Here is a 14,350-nt window from a genome sequence, read left to right as displayed (position 1 = left end):
GGAGCGGAGCGGGGGCGGCAGCGGGCCGGCGGCCATTTTGGTCATGGGCCGGCACCGTTCCTTCCTCCCTTACTCAAGATGGCGGCGGCGGCGCATGCTCGGAGCGCGGCCGGGGAGGCCGGCGCTGCTGCCCGCGGGCGCTGAGGGGGCGGGCGGGGAGCAACGGCGGCGGCGGCCATGGGTGAGACCGAGAGGCTTTATTATGTATACAGCTGCGACCTGGACATCAACGTGCAGCTGAAGATGTGAGTGAGCGGCGTCGGGGCTCAGAGGGAAGCGGTGGCTGCTGCCCGGAGGGGGTACCGGGCCGCCCGCCCCTCGGCGGGGTGCGCTGGTGCCGCCGGCGGCGCTGGCTCAGCTCCGGGTGCCGCGTCCCTGCCACCGTGCCGGCCCGCGGGGAGGCGGCGGGGGCCGGGCTGGAGCTGTGCGGCGAGCGAGTGTCAGGTGTGCCGTGTCCTCAGGTGCTCCAAGGCAGCGAGTGTCAGTGCTGGCTCCCATAGCCTCTCCCCTGTCGTAGAATCACAGCTTGGTTTGCGTTACAAGGGACCTTTAAAGCCTATCCTATTACACCCCCTGCCGTGGACAGGGACACGTTCCACTATCCCAGGCTGGTTCCAGCCCCGTCCAGCCCGCCCTGTCACTACATGCTTCTGTAAATAGTCTTGACTATTCTTTCCTGTAAGTTTCCTTCAGGAATTGGAGGGCCACCACTGTGTCGCAGCTCACTCCTGGGTGTTAAGGGGAGGAGATAAACTGGTGCCACTCTTGCTGCTTGTTTCCATGCTCCTGCGAAAGCATGGTGGTCTTAGCAGGGGTGTTTTACTGTGTAGTAAGATCCAGGTGCTGCGGCATGTAAATATATTCCTTCCTGAGCATGTGGAAACACTTTTGTTTAAGCTGGAGTTGCCCTACAATGGTGTAAATTTTTTTTAATTTTTTTTTTAAAGTTACACTACTTCATCACAGCAATGGGAAGTTTGAGAAGTAAGAGGGATGTGGCTGACTCTCAAATGTCATGTACCCAATGGTGGTACATTAAGTATCTTGCACTTCTTTGGCTAACTAACTTGGAGAAATTTGTTAAGGGTTGTTTAATTTCTGAACAGGAGATGGTAGTGGAAGGTGGCCCCACTCATGACACCCTGCCGTGGACAGGGACACGTTCCACTATCCCAGGCTGGTTCCAGCCCCGTCCAGCCTGGCCTTTAACGCTGCCAGGGATGGGGCAGACGCAGCTTCTATGAGCAACCTGTGCCAGGACATCACTACCCCCACAGTAAATAATTTTGGTTGTTTAATTTCTGAACAGGAGATGGTAGTGGAAGGTGGCCCCACTCATGACAAGGGTTGGAACTGGATGATCTTTAAGGTCCTTGTGAGCCCACACTGTTCTGTGCCATCAGGAGTCAGCCTCATGTGACCTCTTTGATAGTTCATTCCACTAAATAAAATTAAAATTAGCAGGTTTTTTTTTTTTTTGTTTTAGCACATACAAGTGTATGTCATCCTTAGAATGTACAGTGCCAGTTCAGTGCAAGTAACTTGTTAATTTACTCTGAAATGGTTTTGTGGAAACAAGTAAATTTTTTTTTGGTGGAGGATTGTTCTTACATGTTTTCCCATCACCATCATCTCAATACTTTTTGTTGTTGTTGTTTTTTTTGTTTTTGCTTTAAGTGGTGCATCCACAGACAGATATCTAATGTGCGTGTCTGTTTTCGTTGTGGAATAGCTGAAGCCTGAGAGATTCCATCAATTCCTCTTAACAGTAACATTGTGCAAAGTGCTGCAAGGCTTTAGCCAAATTTTATTTGAACAGTCTGCTTAAGTGAACTTTATTTTGTTGTGGATTTGAGAGATGATTGATTTCCAAAACCAGTCATACATTCCATAGATCTTAAAAACTTATTTACCATAGTTGTTTTGGGTTTTATTTTTCCAAATAGTATTTGGAGCACATGTAATCTGATGTTTGTTTTGTCTATTTTAATAATAACAGCATATGTCTTCTCATTTGTTGTTGCCCTACTTAAGGTCTGTCTGAGAATCCACAGGTTGTACTAGAAGTTACCTCCATTTAAAAGACAAACAAGTAATTCTTGCCTTCCCTGCTCTTCCCCTCATCCCTGCCGAAATCAATACAGCAATACATTCCATGTTTGCTCAGCTTTTCACATCCTGAGTTCCTCTCTGGTGTTTGGATTTCACTACAATCAGTAGTGCAAAGTGAGAATAGCCTCAGTTCTGGGTACTCTAAATATAAGCTATGGAAATGCAATAGGATTTCTACTACAAATAGAATAAATTCTGGCTTACTTATGTTTTCTTCTTTTCCTGCTCCAAATATAAGCTATGGAAATGCAATAGGATTTCTACTACAAATAGAATAAATTCTGGCTTACTTATGTTTTCTTCTTTTCCTCCTCCCCTGCCCTCTTCCCCATAGAGGAAGTCTGGAAGGGAAAAGAGAACAGAAAAGCTACAAAGCTCTCTTAGAAGATCCGATGCTGAAGTTCTCAGGACTGTACCAAGAGACTTGCTCTGACTTGTATGTAACTTGTCAGGTGTTTGCAGAGGGGAAGCCGCTTGCTCTTCCAGTTAGAACTTCCTACAAGGCTTTTAGCACTAGATGGAAGTAAGTGGCTTGCCTTTTATTTCATATTCCTCAGTTAGTGGGGCACCAAGTATTTGTTTTTGTCAGAAAGATTTGTTTCCTGTTGTCTTCTACAAAATGGCTTGTGCTTCTTCAAGTGTCCATATGGTTAGTGTTATCCAGCCAGCACAAAAACAACCTTTTTGTGTAAAGGGTAAGTGATAAAATTGCTACTTGTGTGCTTGGGCAGGTTGTGCTACTTTAAGTAACTTCTGGGGCCTGGAGTGATACATTTTCATGCTGTTTGCTGACTGCCTCATCCTTGCTACTCTGCCATCAGGCCAGAATATTTTTCTTTTGGTCTGTAGCCTTTTAGTCATGCTCCAGACAGGTGTTTGATTGGTTAAAGCCCACAGAATAATAGTCTATTTGCCCTAAGAAATTTTTATTCTGAGAAGAATCTGGATTGTGTAAACTAATAGAGAGTAACTTGAATTGTAAAGCTTTATGACTAATAAAAAGTGTTTCTCTGCAGCTGGAATGAATGGCTGAAACTGCCTGTGAAGTATCCAGACTTGCCTCGAAATGCTCAGGTCGCTCTGACCATCTGGGATGTGTATGGACCTGGTAAAGCCATTCCTGTAGGAGGGACAACGGTCTCACTCTTTGGAAAATATGGGTATACTGCTTTTTCTTCTCTGGTACACATTCAGAGCTCACCTGTGAATAGTATTGTAGCATGGGTTATGAGAGATAAGTTTTTAAATATTTTCTAGACTAGGTTAACAGTTCCATGTTTGAAAAACCAGATACATAGGTGATTTGCTCCTAATTATTCCTGAGTGTAGTTTCACACTTGCTGCAGTGTTCTATAAAAGAAGTGTTCTGTATAACAGCCTTTTTTCTTTTTTTTTTTTTTTTTTTTAATTATCTACAAGTTTGGATTTTAAGATGGCAAGTGCTGAAATCACTTCATCTACACCCTTGTACTGCATGGATGGCAGTACTGATTACTTTTAAAAAATTGTTGAATTGGCTTGCAATTAGTCTGTGAATGCACTGTTATTTATGGGAAGTAAAATGTCACTCAGTAGATCAGCACTTTTCAAAGTTAGTATGCTATGATCCATGAGGGTGCATAAATAAATTTGTGGGTGATAAGGCTCAAGTGGGAAGGGTTACAATAATAATCTGTGAAGTGAACAATACCTCGAAATAATCTTACCTAAGTGCAAAAGAGACTGAGAAAACAGATTGTGGTCTAAGGAAGATTAAGAGGCACATGTACTTTTTTGCAATTGATTGTTATCACATGCAGAGTGGGGAGCAGCTGTCCAGGAAAAGAGAGGAACAGACTTGTAGTTTAGAGTGAATCTTAAATTTTGTGTGGTTCAGCATCATGGTACTCTTGTAAAATGTGTGAACAACATTGACTACATAAAAGGTTTACAAGTATGTGCATCAGAGACACTTCTGTACCCTATTCTTTTCTTATCCTTTCCTTTTCCACTCAGCTGGGGTGTATTCTGTTCCTTCTAACCAACTTCAGTCAAATTTCAGACTACTGGGAGTCTGTATCATTGAATGTCTAGCAAGGTGTGATGGAGGAAGTGTGCCTAGTCAGGCTGAAAAAAAAGAACGTAAGAACATTTTCTAGTGTGTATATACTGCTGGAAAATGGGGAGAAATAGCCTGTTTTGCCTTGCCAGTGGATGAGAAGTAATAAGGTTAAACTGAAGTGCAGGAAAAGTTTAGATTTTCATTAGGAAACCTGCTCTAATGATGCTTGAATGCTGAAAGTGACCAGAGAGAGAGGTTGTATCTCCCTCATGGAGGATACTGCTTAACCAAAAAGGATGGCATTGCCTTAAGGCAAAAAATTGAACCTGTTCAACTGGACTGTGCCCTAAAGACTGCTGGTAGCTGTTAAAGCATTAATGCACAGTACCTGGAAAAAGATAAAAATAAATTTAATTTATAAGTCGTACTTCCATCATGTGGAACTTGGATGAAGTAAATGGAAAGAAACAAAAAAAATTTTGAAGTTTTTAAAAGAAAACCCTTGTAGTAATACTCCATGAAGTGATGTGTAAATTAAAGGTCAGGTGGTCTTTCTAATTGTTATTTCTCATTTTTAATGGTTCGCTTTTTAAAATGTTCCTGTCAGTTGTTTTTACCTGAAGTTTTTAGCGTTAAGTGATCAGGTCTTACTGGCAAAGGTAATGAATGCACTTGATTTCTTGGGGCATCTTTTATGGGTGGATCAGCACAAATGTGCAAGGTAGTCAGGGTTTTTGCACCGAAAAGATGTGGTCAGTTACCTTGCAAAGTTCTGTTCACTGCACACTTTCAATTATCAGTTCAATTTCAAGCACTGGTGGAGAAAGTGGTATGTGGAGAGTTTTGGCATTTTTTTCTTGGTATGTTTTTTTTTATTATTATTATTTGGCTGTTCAGAAGTCTGCTTTATGGCCGTTGACCTTCAAATGCAACTTAGGTAGCTTTTCAGTTGATTTTTTTCATGCTGGCAAACTTAGGGTTACTGTTTAATTTGCAAGTCAAGAGGAATACTTTCTGCTTCATCACAAATAATAAAACTATGAAGGTTGAGCTTTCTCCTCAGTTTGTGTTTGTACCGCCCCACTGGCTTTGGGAATTGCCCGTTTCTCTTCCACTTGCCGAATAAGTTATCTCTGACTTCACAATTTTCTTCTAAACTCCATGTGCCAGTGAAATAAAGGTTGTAGAGAACACAAGGTCCAAGGCACTTATGCAGTAGAGTTCAATTATGGAATTTTGTAGTTTTGACAAGGGAAGCAACTTCATTGTCTTGCAGCTGCTGCTCAACTTTGATTCCTGGCAGCTGTATTATTTTGAGTTTACTGAAGTGTTTCTGCATTTTTCTCTGCAGTATGTTTCGACAAGGAATGCATGACTTGAAAGTCTGGCCCAATGTAGAAGCTGATGGCTCTGAGCCCACCAAAACTCCTGGGAGAACCAGCAGTACAGTCTCTGAAGATCAAATGAGCCGCTTGGCAAAGGTAATGGAATAGCAAGTAACCCTTAAAATATCTGTGACAAGCATGCACTTCACTGGAGAGAAATGAAGACAGCTTCCAGTGCTGTTTTCTCACGTGATAGCTCCCTTCCTTTGGTTATTTAGGTGTTTCACAGGATTTACACAGAGGAGTAAAGCAGATGGTATTTAATTACTGCTGAAGTGTTTTTTTAAAAAACCGTTCTATTACACACGTAGCATTTTGTTGGAACAATTTAAGATCTAAATTTTTGTAAAGAATGAAAACATGAATATGCCTTGAAGATGCTTAAAGCCAAAATTCCCTCAGGTTTAATAAAAGCCTCTCCTAACAGTGACTTTTGAGGACAGTTGAGTTTCTTTCAGAAGCCATCTATTATCTTTGAGGCCATCTGGCCTCAAAGTGGTGTTCAGAAGTGGTGTCATACCTGTACATTAGAAAGAGCTTGAGTAGAACTGCAAAAATTAACCCAAGTTTCATTCATTTAAGCTCACAAATATGTATATTAGTATTTTTGCCTGTAAGTTTTTGATGGCAGAGTATATTCTTGTCATCAAAAATACTGGAATTGGTCAGAGTGTGTTAGTTACTGGGCTGTTTTACTAGATGACTTGTGATTATTCAGGTAAGCTTATCCCAAGCTTTCAAAACTGCTCAGTCTGCTTACTCAGTGAGCTTTCTTCTTAATCTTGATCTCCCAGGTTTTATGCAGACTTTTGTGGGACTCCCAATGAAAGATAGAACCATTTTCTCATCTAGAGATTTGTGATAGTGACAAACTAACTTTCATTTAAGAGTCTCTGTTTTATTAGTGTAGTTTGCACTGAATTTATAATGGAAAGCTCATTAAAGCCAGTGGTGCCCCATTTCTTGATCATAGTAGAATAAATGCCCTCTGGCCTAAGGAATCTCTGTAGAGAGACACTAAATATCAAGTCTTATTTCCAGTTCATCACATGGTTATATGGTGGATGCTGTGGGTTTCTGAGAAAGGCTTTGAGAGTATAGGCCATGTCTTTCCTGTTAGTTCTGTTACACAGACATTACCATTCACTCTCTGTAGCTCAAAAAGCACAAATAAAATAGAGTACTTCCATCTTAAAATAGCTCATTCTGTTTTAGCCTGTGTGATTTTGGCACTTGGAAGATGATGGCCCAAGGCCTCTGAGGAGTAGGAGGGAATTCTTTCACATCCTGTTTGAGAGTTGCGGTTAAGGCTAGTAATAGAAAGCTAATCACGTCACTGCCCCTATTATTTTCTTTTGAAAGCTGTTTTGGGAGATGCTAATTTCTGAAAGAGGAGTGTTTTCATTGATATTTTGTTGTGGTCCTTTTTATAAAACTGTTTTACCATCAAATGCTAGGGAAATTAGGGTTTCTGGGTAGTATGTCTATGGGAGCTTTCATTTGCACAGCTCTTCACATAGCAGAGGAGGTTCTTAGGATGTGTCACTCCTAAATAGCCATTGTTCAAACACAATCAGCTTCAGTTCTTCTGTGACTTATTCTTCAGTTTCTGAATGCCTTCTCATGGTACTCTCTGTGAAGGTATATTTAAATATAGGTAAAAGGACTAGGGCTTAGGTACATAACATAGCAAGTTTGTGTGGGCTGTGTTGTTCTTGGTTTGGTTTTTTTTTTTGTTTATCGAACAGATTGTCCAGTGTCGTGCTATTGATTGATATCTGTTACCAGAGCCCAAACTAGAGTCTTCCAGGTAACGGGTAACTTTGGAGAAGAGCTTGTGAAAGATCTTTCCTCCATCTGAAAGACAACTCCTTTCTTGACGTGCTTCTGAGTTTATGTCTGTGTGTGTTTTTTATTGTTACATGGAATTTGTATAAAACCAATGACTAGGTGGTCAAGGAGTTTTACTTTACCTTAAATAATTGATACTGTGGTAAGTCTCCCCTTTCATGCTGAGGTGCCATATGGTTGTGCTCTCACAAAACACATGAATATTGCTAGTAAAACTGCTACTGATGGAAAAACCATGGTTTTGCATTCTGGAGGCATTGTGAATGCAGATTTTTTGTGTACTAAGAAATGCTAATGGGTAGAGTATTTTAGCATTCTCAAACATGAATGACATTAAGAGGTTTTTCCCATGAGTGGTGTGTTAATTTATTCTACTTAAAATATTCTTAAGTTCTTTTTGATCCATTCATTTCCGTCACACCTTCTGCTGGCTGAGTGAAATTAGATAATAATAATGTTGAGATACTATCTGAAGAGATGCATCTTACTTAGTAGCAAATGCTTCTTTCCCTGAAGGGGATACTAGCTTCTCTCTTACTTTAAACTGTAAATATTAATTCAAAACAGTTCTTCATATGCTCACAGATCTTCCGAGTCTTGTATGCAGACCTAATTAATTGCTGTATTACAACATTTTTTCCTCTATATGGGAGGTTTAAAGGTTTAAAATATTAAACATTTTCTTCTGAAACACACAAAATAACTTTAATTTTCTTTATTCTCTAGTGCAGTGAACAAGAAAATGAACTAAGAATTTGTGACCAAGTTTTTTTCTGCAAGACGTTGATTACACAAACTTTAGTCCTACATACTTGTGCCTGTACTGTTAAGACATCAGTTTAGTGAGGATTTGAGAGAGAATTTTACTGAGAGAAACAGTAAAATTGGTGCAAACTCTTCACTTCTCTCTCTTCATTTTTAATGTACCTCTGGTGTTGAACTATGGAAGGTCTAGTGCACATATCATACAGATTGTGCAACCTGGACATCTCCCAGTGTATCCCAAGTCTTAAATCTTCTGTATTGTTTTTTTGTACTAATATCATCTCCAGTTCTATGTGGAAGCAGCAGGCTGCTCTTGTGTTCTCCTGCATCCAGTACCTTCATTCCTGCTGTCCTGGGTCTCTGTATTGCCTGTCCCTTAGCTGGGCAAGAAGCGACAGTCAGTGTCACTGTATGGCCTGTTCACACTCAGATGCTCAGGCTGACCACAGAACAAAGTTAATGAAATAATGGTTTTAACCTTTCCCCTAATAATAATAATTTTGAGGGGTCTCTTTGCTAGCCATTTTCTAGACAGGTAGTAATTTCTTTGAGAGAAGAAGGAACTTCATGTCTTCTAGTCCCTCTGCATCTCTTGCATTCTGCAATAACTGCAGATTTTTTTTTTAAGAGTACCTGTCATTTCTTAGCAGCCAAAGGGCCGATCTTCATATTTGTGTGGTCTTCTGCTGGATAAAAAAATATCATAAAAAATTTCATTAAAAATTCTGTTAGTGTATCTGAAGCTACAAGTAATATGCTCTCATCTTGTCTTCCATTCTTAATGAGTCCTTTAAACAACTTTCTTGCTATTGCTACAGCAGTTTGTAAACATAGGAATAAAATTTGAGCTACTTATCAGATGACTAAAGGAGAGAGCAAGCTGTCTATGACTTGCTCTAAGATCTTCAGTTGACCCAGTTATAGTCCCGGTCTGGGAACAGCCTTTTCTTTTTAGGAAAGGCTGACATGAGCAGAATTATTCAGTATGGATAGTTTATTAAATACTTATTTTTGTTTGGCTCAGTGAGTTTTACTATATGAAACACAGTAATACGAAAGTGGGATGTCTTTTTTACGTGACTTTAGTTAAGAGACAAATTCCTGGTTTTGATATGTTAAAAATGCAAATGTGATGTGCATGGATAATTATTATGGTCTTTGCTGGGATTGGTGTTTTAGATTGTAGACTTATTTTTATGGCGTGGTTTGGCTGTTTACAGGGTCTGTACTACATCACTATGTGTCTGCTGTACAAAGTGGGTACAGTTTTTTCAGTTCCTTTATTTTTTCGGTCTGATTTAATATTAGTATCTCCGTTACAACTTCGTTGTTTATTTTCTTGCTCTGAGCAATTTAAATGTTATCATTGTGGTTTTTTTTCATACAGCTCACCAAGTCTCATCGGCAAGGTCACATGGTGAAAGTGGATTGGCTAGACAGACTCACCTTTAGAGAAATAGAAATGATCAATGAGGTAAGTCATTGTAGGGTCAGGTTTGGAATTTTGGGAGGTTTTATCATGCTAATATGAACCTTCACTTCTCCAGGAGACTTAACTCTTAACTGCTTGGTTTTATTTCCTCCAACTGCCAGCGCAAATGGTGAAGGAAAAAGTAATTCTTTGGAAACTTGAAGTTTATTTTACTTTAGCAATAATGAGAGTCACAGAATAGATTGGTTTGGAAGGGACCTTTAAATGCCATCTAGTCCAACCCCTCTGCAATGAGCAGGGACATCTTCAACTGGGTCCTTTTGGCTCTGGGCTCTGGGCCCTTTCCAGGCTGATGTTGAATGTTTTTGGGGATGTGGTTTCTACCATCTCTCTGGGCAACCTGTGCCAGGGCCTCAGCACTCTCCCAGTCAAGTTTTCTCACTCCATGCTCTTGTCTGAAGTCTTCTCCAGCTCTCCTGCAGGTCCCCTTTAGGCACTGGAAGGGCCTCTAAAGGTCCTGGAGCCTCCTCCAGGCTGAACAACCCCAGTTCTCCCAGCCTGTCTCAAAAGCAAAGGTACTCCAGTCCCTGGGGCATTAGTGGCCTCCTGGACTCCCTCCATCAGGTCCACATCTTTTTCATGTTGAGGTCCCAGAGGTGGATGCAGCTCTGCAGGTGGGGTCTCACAGCGCAGAGGGGCAGAGTCGCCTCCCGTGACCTGCTGCCCATCCTGCTGAGGAGCAGCTCAGCACAGAGCTGGTTTTGGCCAGCTTATGTCCAGCATTTCATCCACCACAGTACACAGCTGTCTTAGCTGTTTTCAGCTTCAAGTGAACTTGATCACGGAAGACAGACTTTATTAATAATTTGAACAGCTTGGAACAAACACTGTTAGGCATGGCTAACTTAGCTCTAGGATTTTAGGTTGTGAAGGGAAGCTTTTTAGACATTTGACCTCTTCCTTGACTTCAGACCTGTTCAACTTTATTAACTTTGGGTGCAGAGAAAAGACATCTGTAGTTTGGAACAAATGTTTTTAAAAAATAAAATAATCTGGTAGTTTAATTCCTAAATGAGATTTTAACCCTTATTGATCAAAATCAGCTCAAACTGTTTGATTTGTTATACTTGTCTTGCACCAAAGAACTCTGTTTTTTCCTTTGCCCTGATATTTTTGTTATTTTATTGGTAACTGGAGGTTTGGAAGTCAGATTTTTTTTTTAACTAAAATCTATGGTTTTATAAATCTCTATAAATATTTTGATGTTTTTTTAAAAATTAGCCTATCATCTTTTTTATCCCATTTTTTTTCCTTCAGTTTTTTTCTTTTTCACTGACAGTAAAAGTACAGTGAAATAAAAGTTTTTAGACCTCTGCTTTAAACAGAGAACCACTTAGTCTATGGTGGAAAGTCAAGCCATTATGAATGCATTAAATGAACTGAGATTACTAATTGTTAAACTTCTTTCTTGTTTCTCACCCAGATTTTAACATTCTAGGCACTTTTTCTAGGTAGAGCATTTAAAAAATGCATACATGAACAAATCTTCCTCTGAAGATGAATAAGCTGCAAATCTAATCTCATAGTCCAAGTTTATTTTGTCTCTCTTATGGTATTGGTTTAAAAAAATGACTTGTTTTTTCTATATCTTCTGTTTTTTACTTTGATGTGCATAATCATAGGTAATGATTTAGACAAAAAAAGCAAACACCAATTACCCACTGGTCATCTGATTATTCTGCACTGCATTTTTTTATACTTTTAGCCCAGAGCTGGAAGCTGCTGATGAAAACAGGTTTTCATCTGTTAAGTGTGAATATGTATCATGAAGTGAGAATGTGAGGTAGTAAGAATGTCAGGAAGGAGGTGATACGGTCTCAAGTAGTTCTATGAAATGATTAACTAAATAATTGCTGCAACAGCTGATAACCTAATTAATCAGTTCCAGCACAAAGGAAGTAGGGTAATTGCTGTAATGAAAATGCTGAAGATTGATGCCCTGCAAAAAATGATACACGTCTGTGGTGGCTCTTTCCTCAGAGGGAAAAACGAAGCTCCAATTTTATGTACCTGATGATTGAATTCCGTTGTGTCAAGTGTGATGATAAAGAATATGGAATAGTTTACTACGAAAAGGTATGTGCCCTACAGGCTTTATGGTTGTCTTTAAAAAGCAGCACATGCACCTAAAATGAATGGGTTTTTCTGCTGAGATGAAATATTCTGCTGCAGTAGAGCAGCAGACAGCTGTCAGTGGCAACTGTTTATGTACATACAAATCAAATAGTATAGATGCAACATGATTGCAGATGTCAGTCATTTGTGTAATAGTGTTCGAGATTACAGAATTTAACAAGTGTGAGTGATTAAAAACTTTCTGATTGATAGTTCCTTCAGTCATCCAGCAGTGCTGTCTGAGTAGCTGAATGTAAAATCATGACTTAGATCCAGAGGATATGTACCTGTATTGAGTGGTAACTTTATAGAATAAGTTACTAAAACTTCACACAGGAGCTCTGCTGGTGAACATTTTCTATGAAATGAACAAATATGAAAGTTTAGTCTTTGGTACTGAAAATGCTGTGGAGTAATTAACTAAAAGACTTCTAGATTGGAATGTCTTGCATCTTTCCTTGCAGTTTATGAAACAGATCTGCAAAGCAGCACCGTCAATATTTTTCTAAAATTAAAATTTAATGGGATGAAGGATTGACAGTGAGCTTAACAGACATCACTGTGGTATTGGAAGGTATTATCACTCTGTGTATTGTGGAAAAACCCACTGAGATGAAAAAAGCAGTGTATCTGTAATCTGATTTCAAAAAAAAATTTTCTTAGATTTTTCATCATATTTAGATTTATAAGAGGCCAGAAAGTGACTGAATAATGCAGCATTATTGGAAAAAGATAGAAGGTAGGAAAAGAAACTGGAGTGCTCTTGAGACTAGAGGCACTAACTTTAAGCAGCATTTATTCTGAGAATTTTTAAAAGCTTAATTAATTAGACAAAATGTTAATATAATGGGAAATGGATTACGAGTATTTCTGTGTATATGGCTATTACTGTTTGGCCTGGCCTGAAAGAGCTGTGATCTAACTTAAATTTTTTGAAGAAGGCAGTGAAAAATACAGTAATAAATAGCAAAAATCAGGATTAAAAAAAGTAAAAAAAAAAGTGAGAGAGAGAGAAAACAGGTCAGAATCTGCTTCAACGATTTGATATATTGCAAGACTTGGAGGTTTTTGGCTTTCAGGAGTGTTTTCTGAGGGCAGTGTTTGGTTGGAGCTTTTTGGTAGGTTTTGTGTGGGGGGACAGTTGATTTGATTTTCTTTTTGTGACTTTGTTTTTCTTTTAATTTAGTTTCTTGGTGAATTTTGGTAATATGGATGAAAGTGGGTTTTATGCAGCTGTCTAGGTTAGCTGTTCAGCCTTTCTTTTTGGGGACTGTAGTTGACAGTGAGACCTCTCCACACGTTTCAAATCTTTTTGCCTTTAGAATAGCTTCTTTTGCAGTGCATCTGTACACTTATCCTAGAACTAGGAATTACAGAGGACTGTGCTGTTGCAAAACTATCTTGTATTATAAATCACAATGAAACCTCCAGTATGTCAGATTTCCCCATGAACAAAATAGTGTTACTTACTTTTGTGGAAATACTTGTCTGGAAAGCACAACAGAATATGATCAAAATATCGAAGCTTTTTACTAACAGCTAGCTCTTTACATGAGAACATGCTGTACCTTTCATGGGTGTAAACATGTGATCATGTGGCTTTGTGTCCTCTTGGCTCTTTTCTTTTTATAAATGAACATGCTGTTCCTAAAAATGATTTCTCTCCATTACCTCCAGCAACCTGCCATTATAGCTGAATTATTCCTGATTTACACACATGACTTCTTTTTTTTCCATCATTGTGGTTTTATAGATGTGCACAATACAGGAAAAAAGATTCAGACTCCAAGCATGCATCTTTCTTTTAACAGATGTTTCTGAAGCATATTAAAAGTGCATGGAGCAGAATAACTATGAATTGGCTGCTCTTGCAGAAATGAAGTAATTGAATGTGTAATAGTACATGTTAGAGCTGTAACTAACTGCAGTTTGAAGGATTTGTTGTTACAAAGTATCTTTCCAACAAGTTCTTGACCCTTTTCTGACAGCAGTAGGAAATGGTACATAAATTTGTGCCTGTTTTCTCAGTTTTGTCACTCTTCCAATTACAGTCTGCAGTCTATGTATCGGCCATTGCCAATCCAGTGCATCAAGCATAATGAAAGAAGGTTCTGTTGTCACCTGCTTGTGACCGATAGTCAAAGTGGAGATTACGTGTCACAGTTTTGTTGATATATTTGTTTTCAAATGTTTAGGAGGAACTAGCCTGTTAAATAACAACTGATAGGATTTGGGGTTCTTTGACTCAACATTCAGTTGCAATAAAGTGAGGTGGCAGTGTCTCTTTCCATGTTCTGTGTTAACTTAATTTAAATACAGTGTTCAAAATGTGAGGGATGGGATCTACTAGTAATGACAGCATCAGTTTTGATTCTCCATTTAGGCAGAAATTCTGTGTGACTTACCAAGTACAAATAACACCAGCATTTATCACTAATGTATTTTTATGCAGGTTTCAAGTGAAACATGTCTTTGGGTAAATGATTGCACTGCTGCATCCAGTTCATTAAAAAAGATAAATAAATTTGATTATCAGAGATCTTTCATGGATTTAAAGGAAGAAGTACTGTCTACGCCAGTGGTTGTCTG

The 14,350-nt window shown here is 39.2% G+C and overlaps 1 protein-coding gene across 4 annotated transcripts in view; it reads left to right on the top strand.

Moving 5' to 3' along the window:
• The first annotated feature begins 91 nt into the window (after positions 1-91).
• The window catches only part of PIK3C3 (phosphatidylinositol 3-kinase catalytic subunit type 3), a 67,521-nt gene continuing 53,262 nt past the window's right edge, over positions 92-14,350 (top strand). For all 4 annotated transcript variants that reach the window (XM_041490256.1, XM_041490254.1, XM_041490255.1 and 1 more), the window contains exons 1-6: positions 92-245; positions 2,447-2,635; positions 3,129-3,272; positions 5,505-5,634; positions 9,542-9,628; positions 11,627-11,722. In XM_041490256.1, the coding sequence (XP_041346190.1) occupies positions 178-245; positions 2,447-2,635; positions 3,129-3,272; positions 5,505-5,634; positions 9,542-9,628; positions 11,627-11,722 (714 nt within the window). In that variant the 5' untranslated portion in view covers positions 92-177. The remainder of the gene's footprint in view (positions 246-2,446; positions 2,636-3,128; positions 3,273-5,504; positions 5,635-9,541; positions 9,629-11,626; positions 11,723-14,350) is intronic.

The sequence above is a fragment of the Pyrgilauda ruficollis genome, unplaced genomic scaffold, assembly GCF_017590135.1.
Source record: "Pyrgilauda ruficollis isolate IOZ18807 unplaced genomic scaffold, ASM1759013v1 scaffold121, whole genome shotgun sequence".
In the NCBI taxonomy this organism is placed as follows: domain Eukaryota; kingdom Metazoa; phylum Chordata; class Aves; order Passeriformes; family Passeridae; genus Pyrgilauda; species Pyrgilauda ruficollis.
The sequence above is the reverse complement of the archived record's forward strand: the minus strand, read 5'-3'. Positions and strand labels throughout refer to the sequence as shown.